The following is an 18,222-nucleotide window of genomic DNA, read 5'->3' as shown; positions in this document are numbered from 1 at the left end:
CGTCATTTTGATTTGTGTTTCTCTTAGGAGCGAACCCCTGCATTTTGAGACATGAGGTGACAGGTGGACCTGGCCTGGAGAAGGATTCCTCCCTCTGCTTGGTGACTGTGGGCAAATCCACAAAGACACACAGGCTGGGATCATGGGTGTACAAATATCCCTTCAAGCCCTTGCTTTCCGTTCTTTAGGATGTATACCCCAAAGTGGGCTTGCTGGCCCATATGACAACTTCACCCTTAATTTTTCAAGGAACCTCCCTACCACTTTTTCACACCAGCTGCACCATTGTACATTCCCACAACAGGATGCGAGGGTTCCGCTTTCTCCACATCCCCACCAAGTTGGTTTGTCCTCGGTTTTTTGATAGTGGCCATTCTCATGGATGTGAGGTGAAAGACCATAATCTTTTCAAAAGCACAAATAATACAAAGGGCTAGAGCGTGCATTTCTAGACTACTTAACGCACCTCAGGTACTTTCATGTATATTCTATGTATTATATGTGAGTCTACAAAATTACATCCTCCAAAAAGAAAAAAAAAACCCTAGGGAGGTAGGAACTGCTATTATCATTATTATCCTCATTTAAAGATGTGGAGGGGATCCCTGGGGGGCTCAGTGGTTGAGGCCCGCTTTCAGCTCAGGGTGTGATCCTGAAGACCCGGAATCAAGTCCCATGTCGGGCTCCCTGCATGGAGCCTGCTTCTCCCTCTGCCTGTGTCTCTGCCTCTCTGTGTGTGTGTCTCTCATGAATAAATAAAATCTTAAAAAAAAAATAAAGACGTGGAAGGCTAAATAGGTTTCCCCAAACCACACAGCCATCGGGAGACGTGGGGCTGAGTTTGATTCAGGACTAGCTCAACGCTTCTCTAGAGCAAGTTTTAGTCCTGGGTGCAAATTTAGCTTTGGGGGCACCTAAAATCTAAATGTCTGAAATTCCTTGTGAGTTCACTGGAATGTTACAGTAGTTCGCGGAGCTAGGGAAATTCCACAGCGTGAAATCCAGACTAAGGATCATGCATGAAACACAGAAAGAATGTTCTTGGGATCCCGGTTCCCGTTCCTGCAGCCAGCTGGGGCGGCGCCATCTAGTGGGGGAATCTGTGTGGGGAGGGAGCGTAGGCCCCGGGAGAGGAGGGCCCAGCAGAAATCCCCCCTGGGGGCCAGGGAGTGAGCCTCAGAGAAGACCAAACTTGAGCTGCCTCTCTAAAAGAGCAGCCTGTGGATTTTCCAGGCAGAGCAAGCAGGAAAGGACACCCCGGGTGTTGAAACAGCACGTGCAAAGGTCCGGAGATGCTTGGTGAATCATTTGGCCCCAAGGAGAAAAGGACAAAGTGGCACGTTGGTGGCAACATGTAAAACTGAAGCCAGGCGGGGGGATCCTTGGGTGGCTTGGCGGTTTGGCGCCTGCGTTTGGCCCAGGGCACGATCCTGGAGTCCTGGGGTCGAGTCCCACGTCAAGAAGGGCGGGTGCAGCGGCCCCGGAACAGGGCAGTCAAGTGCATAACCTTGGCACCAGGTGGCTGGTTCAGAGCCTGGCTCCGCCCTCGTGGGCTGGAGGGTCCCAGGCAGCAGATCTCCAGTGTGGTCTTTGTAATACGTGTCGCGGGGACGGTTGCAGGGACCACGCGTGAGGCCTAATTGCCGTGAAGTGCTCAGATCAGTGCCTGGTGCCGTCAGTCCCGCAGTCAGTGTCGCTCCTGGGTCTGTGTTTTACTTACAACAACACGAGGGGCTTATGTCACGGTTCTGGAGTCAGGGCGGACTCAGCTGCTTTCCCTGCTCCAGGTCACACGAGGCCAAAGTCAAGGTGCCTGGGCTCCTACACAGAGTCTCCAAGGAGAAGCCACCTCTGGGTCAGTTCAGGCGCTTGGTGGAACTTAGCCCATGTGGTTATGGACAGGGGTCGCCTTGCCGGGCTGGCTGTCAGCGGCGGTGGCCCTCAGCCCACGGAGGCCGCCCACATTCGAGCCTAGTGGCCCCTTGTATCTTCAAAGCCAGCAGCATTGGGTCAAGGCCTTTTCACGTTTCAGACCTCTCTGACCCCCTGTCCTGGCTCATCTGTCCAACTCTAGCCAGAGAAGGTTCTCTGCTTTATGGGCTCATGGCAATAGATTAGTCCCACCTGGACAGTCCAGGATAATCTCCCTCTTTTAAGGTCTCGGATTAGTAACCTTTACATCTGCTCCAGCCCTTACGCCATGTAACGGAGCACACTCACAGGATCCAGTTTAGGGCATAGATCTCTTTTGGGGACCATGCTACCCACTGTAGTTAATCCTACCTCTTGCCTGCTCTGTTGCCACGGAGAGGGTGTGGCCTTATGGGGCTCCTTTGAGAGCTTTTTGGAGGATCCCATAAGGGCAACAACGTCAGGAGCTGTGGAGAGAGGTGACGGGAGAGTGGGGAGGATCATATGGGACCGGGGGAGGAGGGTGCAGAATGAGGTGAGTGCATCCGCATCCGGGCCAGGTGGGCAGTGGGAGGCCTAGAGATGAACTGGGGGGTGGAAATAGGGGAGAATCGGGGCTGGTGCAGTGGCCCTGCCTGTGGCCAAGCAAGAAGGAAAGGGAGCTGGCCCTGGCATCCTCGGGGGCCGTAGAACGTGGGGGCAGGCAAGGGAAGACATAGGGAGCCCGAGAGCTGTGACCAGGCTGGGGAGTCAATCAACAGCACACACGGAACATACTGAGGGTCAGCTGGTGTCAGGCACTGTTCTAGGCATTTCCGCCAATCTTCACTCATTTAATCCTTACGATCAACAGCCAGATGAGGCAGGCGCTGTCATTTCCCCCATTTCACCGATGAGGAAGTTGAGGTCACAAGGGTGAGTTAGGGGCTGGGAACTCTGCTCAGGCAGTCTGGTTTTAGGAACCAACCTCTTCTCGAGGCCTTGCTCTTCCCCAGGGCTCTCCCAGGGAGACCAAGGTAGCTGAGTGTTGCTGGCAGAGGGACGCAGAGATGCTTCCCCTTCCCCTCTCCCCCCAGACTCGCCCTCTTACCAGAGCCCAGCTGTTTCTTCATATCCTTATTCTTTTGAAAACCCCAGTTTTCAAAAAAAAAAAAAAGAAAGAAAGAAAGAAAACCCCAGTTTTCATGATGTCTGTGCTACATCTTTCTTGCAATAAGGGGCAGGGGCTGGGGGACAGGATCGCCACGAACCAAAAGGTGGAAAGAAATAGATTCTCTCTCTCTCTCTCTCTCTCTCTCTCTCTCTCACACACACACACACACACACACACACATCATTTAATTTTTAAAATGTTAACCTGCTACTTTGAAAATTCCTCCAAACAGGGGCACCCGGGTGGCTCCGTCGATTAAGCCTCTGCCTTGGGCTCGGGTCATGATCTCAGGGTCCTGGGATCAAGTCCTGCATCGGGGCCCCTGCTCAGTGGACAACCTGCTTCTCCCTCTCCCTCTGCAGCTCCCCCTGCTTATGCTCTCTCTCTCTCTCTCAAATGAATGAATGAATGAAAGAATGATGGAATGAATGAAAATTCCTTCAAATGGTACCTTCTGGCAACCCTGCGAAGCACGGCCTATCAAACCCATTTTTTCATGGGAAACAACCACAGAGAAGCAAGAGACTTGCCCCAGGCTGCACAGCAGAGAAGTGGTGGAGGTGGGGCTCGGCCTCCAGGCTTTCTAACCCCAGAGCCCACCCCCTTTCTCATAATCCTGAGCATTTCAGCATTTTCGACACGTGCCTAAGTTCTAAGTGATTTTATATGTCTTATTTCATTTATATGTCACAATAACTAATAGGCTGTGGTCTGTATTCACAGAAGAGGAAACTGAGGCTCTAAGAGACTTGCTCACATGCCCATGTTCACCCAGCTTGGAAGTAGGAGAGCTGGATTTGAACCCAGGCCCCCCTCCTCCACGGCCAGTCTATTAAGCACCGTACTGTCCTGCCTCTCGGCCCCTCAACCACAAGGCCATGTGCCTCCCCCGACATCAGTCTCAGCTGCCGCAGAGAGGCTGGGGAGGCCATGGTGACAGTGGCCCTGGGCTGAGGACTCAGGTGGGAAGGAACACTCTCCAGGCAGTTGGACAACAGAGGAAAGGGAGGGGAGGCATTCTGAGGATGGGGTGATGGTGAGCACGTTCATGGGTGGGGACATGATACTGGGGGTCACCATGAGACTGAAGACACAGAGAGGAGACCTTCTGGGAGCCGAGGCCAGACCAAGTGGGGTAATGACAAGACCACCCTGAGCCCCTTGGCGGCCAAGAGAAGGGGCCTTGAGAGCTATGTCTGAGAGCTCCTGCCTGCTGGAACCCCAGGTCCTGGCAGGGAGCAGAGGGCCTGTCAGAGTGTGTGTGGAGTGACAGAGGCAGGTCTTGTAAAGCGACTGCTACAGGGGGTGGCCAGGCTTAAACCCCCCAGGATCATATGGTGCCCAGAGCTGCTAAGAGTGAGGGGCTGTCCTCACCCCCTAGACCTGAGGGGTGAGGGGGTTACATCTTCTGGAACCCCCGACAGGAGCTGTGGCTTTTGGTGATGGAGGGTTGCACCCAGGCCATGGTGACCCCACAGAGAGGGAGCAGGGGAATAAACACCCCAACCTCTCTCCTCCCTGCTCAGATGTCTGATCCCCTGTTGGCCAACCCCAACCAGAAACTGGAGGCAAGGAGCGCAACAGCCCGTTGATCAGCCTCATGGGCTGGCCTGCTGGGGCAGAGGGCAAGGGGATCAGGGGGCAAGTGGAGGACATCTGGCAGGGGACGGGCCCCTAAATACTTTTAAAAGGTGTTTTGAAAATGCATGGGCCGGGGGCACCTGGGCGTCTCATTCGGTTGAGCATCTTATCTTGAAGTCAATTCAGGTCATGATCTTAGGATCCTGAGATCAAGCCCCCGGTCAGGCTCCATGCTAGGCATGGATGGAGTCTGCTTGAGATTCTCTCCCTCTCCCTCTACCCCTCACCACCCCCCAGCACACATGCATACACACATGCTCTCTCTCTTTAATAAATAGGTAAATAAATAAATAGTAAAATAAGATGCGTGTTCCATAGTCAATTCCACTCCACTCCTCTCTCACTATTAAATCACTGTCTAGTCTGAAAAGCATAAGGGCAAGTCAAGGGTGCAAATATTGGTCCTGACGGTGCCATGTGCCAGCATCTCAATGTTGGCTGAGGCACTTTATCTTAGTCATGTTTTTAAAAATATTTTTATTTATTTATTTATGTAAGCAAATGAGAGAGAGCATATGCTAGTAGGGGGAAGGAGAGGGACAAGCAGACTCTGTGCTGAGTGCAGAGCCTAACGCAGGGCTTGATCCCATGACCCTGACATCAAGACCTGAGCCAAAACCAAGAGTTGGACACTCACCCAACTGAACCACCAACCAACTGAACCCCCATCGTAGCCATTTTTAATATTGTGGTAAAATACACATAACATTTACCATCTGGATCGTTTTTAAGTGTACAGATGAGCGGTGTTAAATGTGTTCACATTGTTGTGTGACCAACCAGAACCTTTTCATCTTGCAAAACTGAAACTCTGTACCCATTAAACCATCAAACTATTCCCAATTTCCCCTCCCCCCAGTCCCTGGCAGCCGCCGTCGTACTTTCTGCTTCTGGGAGCTTGACAGCTCTCGGTACGTCATAGTCGTAGAATCAGGCAGTAGTTGCCTATTGGTGACCGGCTTATGTCACTCAGCGTAAGGTCTTCAAGGTTCGTCCCATGTCACGTGCATCAGAATTCTCTTCCCTTTTAAGGCTGAATAACAGTCCATCGTATGTACTTGGCACGTTTTGCTGACCCACTCATCTGTCAGAGGACACTGGGTTGTTTCCACCCTTAGAGCTACTGCAAGTAATGCTGTGAACATGGGTGTACAACTATCTCTTCAAGCCCATACCTTCGGTTCCTTTGGATGTATACCCAAGAGTGGGCTTGCTGGATCATATGATAATTTTATTCTTAATTCTTTTTTTTTTTTTTTTTGAGAAACCGCCATACTATCTTTCACGTTGAGCTGCACCTTTTGACATTCCCGCTAGCGAATAGTGGGATAGCTCAGCAGGACAGAGCTCACACGTTCAGCCCATCTTAGCAGCAGGGCTTCTGTCCCAACAGTAGCTTTTGGCAATTTTCCAAGGAAGCAGAGGGTCTCGTGTTATAGGGCAGTGCCGGGAAGCACTCTCTTGGCCTAACATGTGGCAGGGCCTCACCCCATGTTATAGAGTCATTCAAAACTTCCTATTTATTTTGGTTTCTTAATAATGGCCTGACAGCTACTGAGGAACTGAAAGTAATGAAGCCTGGGAAAAGAAAAACAAAATGTAACGCATAGAATTTCTCTCTTTGATGGATTATCAAGGGCTCATGGAAGACAGAGATCAATGGGAATAATGATAACCACGATGTGCGTGGCATTTGCCAAAGAACTAATGTGCTGTAACGTTGAAACAAATGCTTTCCTTTTTAGAACGGATGGAGGTTTATAGGAAATTGAGCAGATAGTACTTAGAGTTCCCATCTATCCACCCGCCCCATACACACACCGAGCTTCCCCTATTATTCACATCTTGCTTTATTTAACATGGGACGTTTGTTACCACTGATGAGTCAGTGTTGATATATTATTATTATTAACCAGAGTCCGTAGATTACATTAGGGCTCACTCCGTGCATTCATTGGGTTTTGGCAAATGTATAGTAAGCCCCATTACAGGGTCATACAGAACAGTTCCACTGCCTCAGAATGCCTGTACTGCATCTATTCATCCTGTCCCACGTCCACTGGAGACCCCAAAAACCACTGATCTTTTTACTCTTCTTATAGTTTTACCTTTTACAGAATTTTATACAGTTGAAATCATACACTAGGTAGCCTTTCCAGACTGGCGTCTCTCACTAAGCAATGTGCATTTACATGGTTCCTCCGTGTCTTTTTGTGGCTTGATAGCTCATTTCTTTTATCAGACTATTATTTTATTGTATGAATATACCACAATTTGCCTATCCATTTACCTTTTAAAGGACATCTTGGTTGCTTCCAGTTTGAGGTAATTATGAGTAGTAATACAATAAACATGTATCCAAAATAAATGAGTCTTAAAACCCAACAATAAAAAAACAGACAACCTTGCCTTTGAAAATAGGCAAAAGATAGGACTTGACACCTCACCAGAGAAGATATACACATGGCAAATAAGCCTATGAGAAGATGCTAAACATCATATATCATTAAGGAACTACAAATAAACATGGGCTATCTTGTCGTTTATTTAGATCTTTGATTTCTTTCATCAAGATTTTATAGTTTTCTTCATCTAGACCTTTATATATTTTGTTAGATTTATACCTAAGTCTGTCTGTCTGGTCTTTCTTTTATTTTTTCTTTTCTTTCTTTCTTTTTTTTTTTTTTTTTTTGGTGCTCTTGTATTTTTAATTTCTTTTTTTTAAGATTTTATTTATTTATTCATGAGAGACAGAGAGAGAGAGAGGCAGAGACACAGGCAGAGGGAGAAGCAGCCTCCATGCAAGGATCCCGATGTGGGACTCGATCCCGGGTCTCCAGGATCACGCCCTGGGCTGAAGGCAGTGCTAAACCGCTGAGCCACCCGGGCTGCCCCCCTGTTTCTGATCTTAATGGGAAAGTTTCTAGTTCCTCACCATCAAATGTGATGTTAGCTTTAGGGTTTCTGTAAATGTTCTTTATCAGGTTGAGGAAGTTCCCCTCTATTTCTACTCTGCCAGAAGTTTTGTATTCTTTTTCTAGTGATATATGCATTTTGGATTTTCTCAAATACTCTTTCTTCATCTAGTGATAGGATCATGTGACATTTCTTCTCTAGCATGTTGAGGTGATAGGTTACATTAATTGATTTTCAAGTGTTGACCCAGTTGTGCATACCTGCATGCTTGCTTGTGGTGCACAATTCGTTGCATACATTTGTTGGATTCGATTTGCTAATATTTTGTCAAGGATTTTGTATCTGTATCTATGAGAGATGTTGGCCTGAAGTTCTCCCTTCTTCTAATGTCTTTATCTGGTTTTGGTATTAAAGTAATGTTGTCATCACAGAATGAGTTAGGAAGTGATCCTTCTTCTATTTCCTGGAAGAGGTTGTAGAAAGCTGGTATCATTTTTTCCTTAAGCATTTGTTGGAATTCACCAATGAACCCATCTGGGCCTAGTGCTTCTGTTTTATAAGATTATTATTTAGAAGATTATTATATTGATTCACATGCTTTATTATATATGGGCCTATTCAGATCACTTATTTCTCCTTGAATGAGTTTTGGTACCTTGTGTCTTTCAAGGAGTTGGTCACTTTCATCTAAGTTATCACACTTGTGGACATAGGATTATTTATAATGTTCCTTTATTATCCTTTTAATGTTTATAGTATCAGTAGCAATGGTCTCTCTTTCATTTCTAATTTTAGTAATTTGTATCCTGTCTCTTTTTTTCCTGATTAGCCTACTAGAGGCTTGCCAATTTTATTGATCTTTTCAAAGAATCAACTTTTGATTTCAGTGATTTTTCTCTATTATTTTCTTGTCTTTTTATTTCACTCATTTGTGTTCTAATTTTTATTGTTTTTTTTTCCTTCTATTTGTGTTAGGCTTATATTGCTCTTCATTCTCTATTTTCCTAAGGTGGAAGCTTAGGTTATTGATGTTAAGTCTTTCTTTTTTTTTTTTTTTTTTTAAGTCTTTCTTCTTTCCTAATATATGCATTCTATGGTATAAATTTCCTTCTCAGCACTGCTTTCCTCATCCCACAGACTCTGACAAGTTGTACTTTCATTTGCATTTACTTTCATTTAGATAATTTTTTTTCTTTTTCTTGTGACTTCTTCCTTAGACGACATGCTGTTTAGAAGTATGTTATTTAATCTCCAAATACTTTGCAATTTTCAGCTATCTTTTTACTATTGATTTCTAGTTTGATCCCATTGTAAGCTGAGGGCATGCTTTGTAAGATTTCTGTTCTTTTAAATCTGTTATGCTTTGTGGCTCAAAATGTGGTCTGTCGTGGTGAATGTTCCATGTGAGCTTGAACAACATGCATTTTGTTGTTATTTGGTGAAGCGATCTATATGCATCAATTAGATCCAGTTGCTTGATGGTATTGTTCAGTTCAGCTTTACCCAACTAATTTTCTGCCTGCAGAATTGGTCCATTACACAAGGATGTTGGAGTCTCTAACTGTCATAATGGATTTGTCTGTTTCTACTCAAACTTCTATCGCTCTCTGCCTCACTTATTCTGATGCTCTATCTTGAAGCACATACAATTAAGGACTGTTATGTTTTCTTGGAGAAGTGGCCCCTTTATCATCACATAATGCCTCCCTTTATCCCTGGTAACACTCCTAGCTCTCAAGTCTGTTCCATCTGAAATTAATATAGTTCCTCCTGCTTGCTTTTTGCCTTTCCATATTTTGAGTGCCCACGTGTATGATAAAAATTTTCAAGGTGGGTAAGAATACAGACATTTGAATCAAGCAAATCTGAGTACATGCCAGGTTAGTGAAGGCTAGTCAAGCTAGGTGACTTTGGGCAAATTTAATCATTCTGTGCCTCAGTTTCCTTATCTACAGAATGGAGAACTAGCCCTTTGGGTTATTGGGTAGATGAAATGGGATAATTCGGTAGAACACTTAGCAAATTTCCTGGTATATAATGTACAGTATAATATAAGCTATATAATATAAGCTGTTATTATATTATTGATACAAACTATTGGTTATCATTGTATTATGGGACTTTACACTTTTCTAAGTGCAACTATGTTTGCATGAACGTCAGATGAGGTAGACTGAGAAGACAAATTTAAAAACTAACTGCAAAGTCTCGGACTGGAGTGGATGTCTAATAACAGCATCCTGGAAAGAAAGACTTCACATGTGCCCTGCTGCCATAGTCCAGAGCCCCGCAGCCGAGCAATGTGGTATTTCCTCCTGGATGCTGAACTTTGCTCACTCTCTGACCAAAGTGAAATCACAGAATGACTCCACCACCCTACCCCACCCCACCCCACCCCCACTGGCAACTCACAGACACACTGTCCGGGTCCCTTTCTTTATGGAAATGTAGTCACTCCTGGCCTCCTATTAAAAAGCAAGTCATCTCCAATTAGCTAAATTCTGAGAAATAACCAATCTCTATGGGGCTATCTTCATTGTACATCAAGGTTTTGTAAAGGTAGTCATAGAACTGTGTTATGTGGTGTGATCTCAATTTTGTTTGAACTTTTTATAAAGACTTTAAGCATAGACAGAAAACCAGAAAGAAGGGAACCACAGTGTTATCAGTGCTCGCCCCTAGGGTGGTGGGGGCCGACGTGATTTTAATGTTTTTTTTTTTTTTTTTGGTGTTTTTCCCCAGTTCTCATTCTCTGTAACTTTTTTTAAATGTTATTTTTATGTTTTTATTTTTTATTTTTAAAATGAATCAAACAAAAAAATTAATGAATGGCGATCATTAGAAACCTTCCCCCCACTTAACTATATGTACTTATTCCACGGACGCAGGATTTTCCTTGCAGGAAAGTGGATAGTTGTCACTTGCCAACTGGCCTTCCTGGTTTGTGTTTGGGGACATTCTTGCTTTCTGTCCTGCCATCTGGACCACCAAAAGCATAGCTCCATGGGTCAGAAAAATAAAAAGTGGCTGACTCCCCTAAAGGAGCCAGACATGTGCTCCTCCAGACTCCCCCAAGCTCCTTTGCCTCTGCGCTACGTGGTCCCCCTCCCCACAACCTGGGCACCTGCTCTGGGGCTGGAGTCAGAGAGCACATACCCCAGCCCCACTATGCCATGTAGCCTTAGCCAGGTCACTTAACTTCTCTGACCCTGAGCGTCATCTTTTTTCTTAGGAGAGAGAAGAAGGGTGGAAGGGAGGGGCAGAAGGAGAGAGAGAGAGTCTTAAGCAGGCTCCACACCCAGCCCAGAGTCCGAGCATCATCATTTTTATTTTTTTTTTAAGATTTTATTTATTTATTCATGAGAGACACACAAAGGAAGAGGCAGAGGGAGAAGCAGGCTCCATGCAGGAGCCCAGTGTGGGACTCAATCCGGGGACTCCGGGATCATGCCCTGAGCCAAAGCAGGCACCCAACCACTGAGCCACCCAGGTGTCCCCAAGCATCATCATTTTTAAATGAGGGCTGTGGTGACCAGCTGGCCAGGCGAGGCATTTAGCACCTTCTGGTACCCAGTGCTCACTAGTAGACGTTAGGAGCCCTGGTTACAGCGGTCTTCCTTCTGTATTTCAGTCTCCTGACATCGACAACCATCATGCTCTTATCGAATACAATGAGGCCGAGGACAGCTTTGTTCTCCAGGACTTCAATTCCCGAAACGGCACCTTCGTCAACGAGTGCCACATTCAGAATGTGGCCGTGAAGCTGCTACCCGGAGACATCCTGAGATTTGGGTCTACAGGGCTGACCTATGAACTGGTCATCGAAAACCCACCCTCGGTGAGTCCAGGCCCTTGCAGGGTAGGGGGCCAGAGGTGCCGTGTCGTGTCGCCTTCCGTGCACCCGAAGGGTGGTGCTTGTCCACAGCGTGCCACTCGGATTTCAGGCTCCGCACACAAGTGACATGGACTCACTGGACCTTGCAAGGTTCACACCAAAAGTGGATCCTGGTAGGATGGTGTGGGGGGTGGGGGTGGGGTCCTTGCGCCCTCTTCTGGGAACTTCCTGGAACGACATGTAAGAGTTGCGCAGAGGCCGACCAGAACCACAGCATTCTCCTAAAACTGCCAACGTGGTTCGGGGAGGAGGAAAGCAGGTGTGTACTTTTGAAAACTCAGAGACGGATGCTTCATCTTAGGCCGATGAGCACTCTGCAGCTCCCTTGCTGTGTGACCTCAGCCAGGGCTCTTTATGTTTTGGGTGCCAGGCTCCCCAGGGCTGCGTGACATGGAGAGAATATCCACCTGCAAAGCATGAAAGTCAGTGTCCGCCCCGAGCAGACACTCAGCACGTGGCAGCTGTTGTTATGCCCCGATCAGAAATGTCCTTGGATCCTGACCTGAAATATGGCCCCAGTTAGAGCAAAATGTAATACAAAGCTTCCCCATTAAAGCTCAGTGACGAAGGAACATACTGTTCCCCAGAGAGGCAGGATGGGGGCCGGGGCGGGGGGCCGTTAGCCACACAGGTTTTGGTCAGAATCCTAGCTCTACCATTTGAGTGCTTGTGTGTGCCCCTGAGTAAGCCCCTGGACCCCAAGAACCTGAGCAAGCCCCCAGCGCCCCAGAACCTGAGCAAGCCCCCAGGACCCCCAGAACCTGAGCACACCCTGGGCTCCCCAGAACCTGAGCAAGCCCCCGGGCCCCCCAGAACCTGAGCAAGCCCTCAGGCCGCCCCAGAACCTGAGGAAGCCCCTGGACCCCCCAGAACCTGAGCAAACCCCTGGGCCCCCCCCAGAACCTGAGCAAGCCCCCGGGCGCCCAGAACCTGAGCAAGCCCCCAGACCCCCCAGAACCTGAGCAAGACCCTGGACCCCCCAGAACCTGAGCAAGCCCCCAGACCCCCCAGAACCTGAGCAAGACCCTGGACCCCCCAGAACCTGAGCAAGCCCCTGGGCCCCCAGAACCTGAGCAAGACCCTGGGCCCCCAGAACCTGAGCAAGCCCCTGGGCGCCCCAGAACCTGAGCAAGCCCCCAGACCCCCCAGAACCTGAGCAAGACCCTGGACCCCTCCGAACCTGAGCAAGCTCCTGGGCCCCCCAGAACCTCCTCTACAAAGTGGGCCCAATGACAGCAGAGGCCTTGCAGGCTCACCTTCAGGTTCTGAAAGAGTCAACTCTAATTGAAGACTAGCCCGGTGCCCACTCACGGTGAGCACATGTTGGTATCCACCTTGTGGGTCCCAGTGAGTTGGCGCATTTATCTGACTCGCGCCCCCAAGAACGATACGTGGACTGAGGCCTCCAAGGCTTAAATTCCTTTCTGGGACAGGCTGAGCATAAATAAAATTTAGAGGATCTAGACAGACTCCTGGGGTTTCGAGCCCACGGGCAGCCGTAAATATGCACCCCGAGAAGATCAGTGATGTCCCTCCAGCTGCGTGGGCCAGGATGCCACATCCATCATGTTTGACTTCGAAGAAGTGGGTGGATTTTTCTGCTCAGCTGCCTTATCCTCCTCAGAAGATGTGTTTGTTCATGGGACGCGCCAGGGTCCTGGGGCAGCTCCTGACCCAAAGGTGTTGACCTGACCCAGAGTCCTCAGCACGGGTTCTAAAGCCTGCCCCTCCCCCCCATACATCATAACCCTGTGGGGAGCAGACCAACAGTGCAGATCCCTGGGCCTCACACAGGCCCGAGGACTCATGGCTTACGATTGCCAGATAAAACACAGGACACCCAGTTAATCTGAATTTCAGATAGGCACCAAATAATTTTTTAGTATAAGCTTATCCCAAATATTGCAAGGAATCACTTATGCTAAAAAACATTATTTGGTATTTGGCTGAAATTCAGAGTTAATTGGTTACCCTATGTCCCATTTATATTTTTTATTTTTTAATCTCTCTATTTACGTTAAATCTGGCGACGCTACACAGCCTCTCTGGGAGTGGGGTCTGCATTGGGGATTCTGATGCACCCCCAACAGAAGGGAACCCTAAATTTAGAATCCCTTGTACAGAGCATTTACAGATTTTTTTCCCCCAAGAACCAAAGAAAATGGAATTTCAAACTCCAAACCTGTAAATCCAAGTTGGTGAAGTTTGAGTCAATGTTTCTCAAACAAGTCTGATTATAAGAATGTTTCTGGAATGTTCAACAAAATTACAGGTTCCCAGGCCCCCACCCTGAGAACTTCTCCTTTTGTGGCTTGCCGGCAGGGGGAAGGGGGACAATGTCTGCGTTTTTTTCATAAGAAGATATTTATGGAAATGGTATTTATAGGGACACGAAAATTGAAACCTAAATATCCATCAAAAGGGGGCATTGTTTAAGAAAATATGAGTTCATTTGTATATGGAAAACTGTGCTTTAAAAAAAAAAAAAAACAGATTTACGGAGGGCGCCTGGGTGGCTTAGCCCACTAAGCGTCTGACTCTTGATCTCAGCTCAGGGCTCGTTCTCCGGGTCCCGCGTTCAAGCCTCACATTGGGCTCCAAGCTGGGCGTAGAGCCTACTTTAAAAACAAAAAAGAGGTGGTGGGGGTGGGAAGCAGCTTTACGAAGGTGTGACTGACACACAATGAACTGCACGTGTTTGAAGGATGCAATCTGATGGGCTGTGACATCCGTGGGCCGCCGGGTAACCATCGCACAGTCAAGGCCGCCAACGCGTTCACCACCCGCTCGGCTCCTCGTGAGCGTGGCATCCGTCGGCTCGCCTGCTCTCAGCGAGCTAAGAGCTCAGTTCACTTACGTAACGTAAATGAACTTCATTCACAGGAAGCCGACAGTTCAGCCCATTTTTGTACATTTGCAGAGTGAGGCGTCCGTCCCGTTCTGCTTTCAGACTATTTCCATCCATTTCTGTTACCGCCCTCCCCACCCCCCCAAACAAAACAAAACAAAACAAAAAACCTTAGGGAGGTCCTTAGGTGTCTTTTTGGTTTGTTTTCCATTTTTAATCTGAAAAACTGTGGTCAAATGCTGAAAACTTTGGCCATCTTCGCCGTTTTTAAGTATACGGCTCTGCGGCCTCACACTCCCGCGGCTCCTGGGCCGTCTCCAGAACTCCCTTCGTCTGCCCGGACTGAAACCCTGAGCCCCGTAGACAGAGACTCGCCCTTCCTTCCGCCCCCCACACCATTCGTTCTGTCTCTGTGAATCTGGCCGCTCCGGGCACCTCGTGGAAGGGGAATCTTAGAGCGTCCCTCCCTGCGTGACTGTGTCGCTTCACTCACGCCGCGTAACGTCCCCCACGTGTCACAGTCCCCCCTTCGTCTGAGTAACATTCCGTCGTGTGTATACACCCCACTTTGTCGAGCCATTTTATCCATCGATGGCTCCGCCCGCCTGTTGTCAGTTGTGAACAAGGGTGTCTTGGACCTGGGGGTACAAATACAGAAGGGGGGGCACTTCATTTTTAGAGGTGCTTCTGATGTGAACTAAGTGTAATGGATGGTGATGAAGACCTCGAATCTTGACTAGAGAAGAAGGTGCTTTAAAGGGCGGGGGGGCGGGGGGAGTAGCAGGAGTCACCCACCGAGAGGAAGGACACTGTGCCCAGCAATTTGCCTGCTTTCTCTTATTTAACACTTAGAGCGGCCTGCGAGGTGGGTTCTCTCATGATCCCTGTCTTCCAGACAAGGAATCCAAAACTCAGAGAGGTTAAGTCATCTCCATCTCCCCAGCGTCACACAGCTGGCCAAGCGCCGAAGTAATCTGGATCCCCACCCGCGGGGACCTAGAGGGGACAAAGCCATCTGATCTATCTAACGCTAGCGAGCGCAGTATCACCGACTGGTCTTCAGACACAGCAAAGCACACTTGTTGCGGTCGCTTGAATATACACGAATTTTTAAAAATTCTTATTTCTCCAAGCGTGTGCGTCCCGCTTCATTTCCTAAGTGACCGCAAGCAGCTGCATAAATGATCCCCCGGCCTGTGCCCAGGGCGCTTGCAGCAGCCTGGGCCTCCCCAGGGAGCCACCTTCCCCCCCCCCCCCCCCCCCCGCGCAGGACTCCCCCTCCCTCCTCCGTCCTCCCAAAAGTGCTCTCTGCTCGGGGCATTCCTAGTTTGGGAGACGTTCATGCAGGCATCCCCCGAGGCATCATCTGCAGGGCCTGCGTGAGGGCAGCCCTGTGGCCTGGAAGGAAGGAGGGACGGAGGGAAAGAGGGAAGGAAGGCTGGACGGGAGGAAGGAAGGAAGAGGAGGTGATGAAGGGCATCTCTCGTTAAATACTTTGAGGTCCAGCTTTTCTAAGACATTTGTGGCCATCCTGATTGCTGCGTGCTCTTGCTTATGACTGGTTTTTGGGGTCCCAGGTGAGGGGCACTGTGTCCCCCCTCAACCACCACTGAGGTAGTGTTTTCCAGAAGGATCATCAAGGTGTCAGAAGGCTGGGGCATGACCGGAGCTATTCTCTTCCTGGCTGAAGAGTTCCCAAACGAAAACACTTATTCCAGGCTTGGTGGCGACCGTAACCAATCAGAAGGCACGTGACAGCGTCTTCTTGGGGGTGAGGGTGGAGAGTGGCGAGAGCTCAGGCAGCCACACGTGTTAGCAGACGTCGCGGTGGGTGGACTGTGCGTCCCGGTCAGGCCACGGGAGTGCAGTCCAGCCCGCTCTTGCGCTCATGCAGGCTCGCACACTCGTCACCTCGCGCTCGCACCTCGGCTCCCAGGCCTGCAACGTCGGGGCACTAACACGGAGCCACCGTGGCACTCGGTGGGCAGTGCATGTAAACTGCGTGGCCCCACGTCCGGCCCCCGTGACAGCTCACGGTAACACTCCGCTTCAGAATCAAGCACACGAGCATGTTCGCGGCCAGGACGACGCCTCGGTGGGTGCTCCTTGGGACTGCAAACCTCCCAAGACGTCCCCTGCCAGAAGGTGGAGTCCTGTGCATGAAGATTACCTGCAGAACGACCTCCAAGATGAAAAAATATCCCCCCAAAAGCCCCTCTTGGTTGACGGGAGGCATTGGCACCTGCCCCCGGGTACGTCTGGGAACACACTTTGTAAATCAAAGCTCCTTCACCGAAGCGGAACCTAGGGCCTCTGTGCGGCACAGGGGTAGGGTCACCATTCACGCCAGGGTGCACGTGGACGGCGCCCACCTCCACCCCCAGCCCAGCTGTGTAAGACGTGGGTGCAGGGCCATTGGTGGTGGCCCTGGAGCAGCCGGAGACGAGTAACAGCCTGTGCCTCAGCACCAGGCCATCGAAGTCCGACCCGGGTGTGCCCACCATGTCGCGGCTTTCGTCTGTGGCTGCCCGTGTAGCACCTTCTGGTCCCCAGACAGGGAGGTGTGGAAGCCTCGGCGCTGGCATCCTGATAGGGCAGCCGGAAAGGCGAGGAGACCCACCTCACCCAAACAGGTGAATCGCGTCCTCCTCTGTTCTGAAATTTGGCAGGTCTGATGGAAATGCCCAGAAGGGAGAAAGGTAAGCCAGGCACCCCAAGGGATGTGCAGAACTGTCTCATGCACAGGTTGGCAGCCCTCGGAAGCAGTTTTCCTCTTCCCCATGCGTGGTCCCAACAGCGGCCACCCAAGACTGGGCTCCGGGCTGACCTCGCCCACCTGGGCCAGCGGGGGTGGGCAGGGGGGCCCCCACGGTGGTAAACATGACCACCCCTGCCTTCGGCTGCTCGGCCCTGTCCCTCGTCCAGCCACCCTCTCCCACATGACCTGGGTACCTCCTACGACATCCCACGCGACGCAGCCCCGCAGCCCTTGCGGGTCCCCGCTGTACCGGGAGGGTGTGCAGAGCCGGGGAGGAAAGCAGGCGCTTGGGGGTCCGCAGGCCCGAGTCCGCACTCCAGCCGCGACTCATGGCACCTCCCTCAGCCTTCGTTTCCAGCGTCCACCAGGCGGGTGTGTTACTCACAGGGCGCCCTGCCTCTCCCTTGAGAATCTCTGCACGAGTCGTCGGGACCACCCCATCATCGTGTGAGTGGTGCCCAGCGATTTTCCTGGGACTTCCTCCGGCATATGTTAGGGTTACAGCCAGCGCCAGGGCCGACAGGTCGCTCTCCCAAGTCCCCCGGGCTCCAGGGGCTCTTCCTGCCGGTGGCCCGGGGTGCCGAGCTGCTGCTGCTGCTGCTGCTGCTGCGAGGGCTCGGGCGGGGGCTTCACTGCAGGGCCGTGGAGGCAAGTCCTGCGGGTCCCAGGCCAACCTGCCGTCCCACGTGCTGTTGGGGAAGATTTTTCACGGCGGCCAAAGCGAAAGCCACCAACAGTAGAAGAAAATGCAGTTGCACTTACTGGCTTCCCTATTGGCCTCCCCTAACTTTCTCCCTGGAGGTTGCTGCAGCTCCAGGGCAAACCCAGTCCTGCCCTTCCCCGCTGGGAGTGCCTGCTGGCTCCTGCTGGGTGCGCATGGCCCCTCCGAGGAAGGACTCTAAGCTGGGGTGTGCACTCGCTGTTCACGTCCCACGGGCTGGGAAGTGGCCGTTACCACCCGGTTCTTCAGACAAGGCACAAAAGGAACGCACTCGTCAGGGCCCACGGATGGTCAGCCGCAAAGAGGGAGCATGTGATGCTCAATCCCACGCCTCTAACCAGAGATTGGCAAACTCCAGCCCACGGGCCGCATCCAGGCC

The 18,222-nt window shown here is 50.2% G+C and overlaps 1 protein-coding gene across 7 annotated transcripts in view; it reads left to right on the top strand.

Annotated features, from left to right (window-relative positions):
- FHAD1 (forkhead associated phosphopeptide binding domain 1) overlaps positions 1-18,222 on the top strand; it is a 122,410-nt gene that overhangs the window by 10,078 nt on the left and 94,110 nt on the right. For all 7 annotated transcript variants that reach the window (XM_072828252.1, XM_072828254.1, XM_072828250.1 and 4 more), the window contains exon 3: positions 11,253-11,459. In XM_072828252.1, the coding sequence (XP_072684353.1) occupies positions 11,253-11,459 (207 nt within the window). The remainder of the gene's footprint in view (positions 1-11,252; positions 11,460-18,222) is intronic.

The sequence above is a fragment of the Canis lupus genome, chromosome 5, assembly GCF_048164855.1.
Source record: "Canis lupus baileyi chromosome 5, mCanLup2.hap1, whole genome shotgun sequence".
Taxonomy (NCBI): domain Eukaryota; kingdom Metazoa; phylum Chordata; class Mammalia; order Carnivora; family Canidae; genus Canis; species Canis lupus.
The sequence above is the reverse complement of the archived record's forward strand: the minus strand, read 5'-3'. Positions and strand labels throughout refer to the sequence as shown.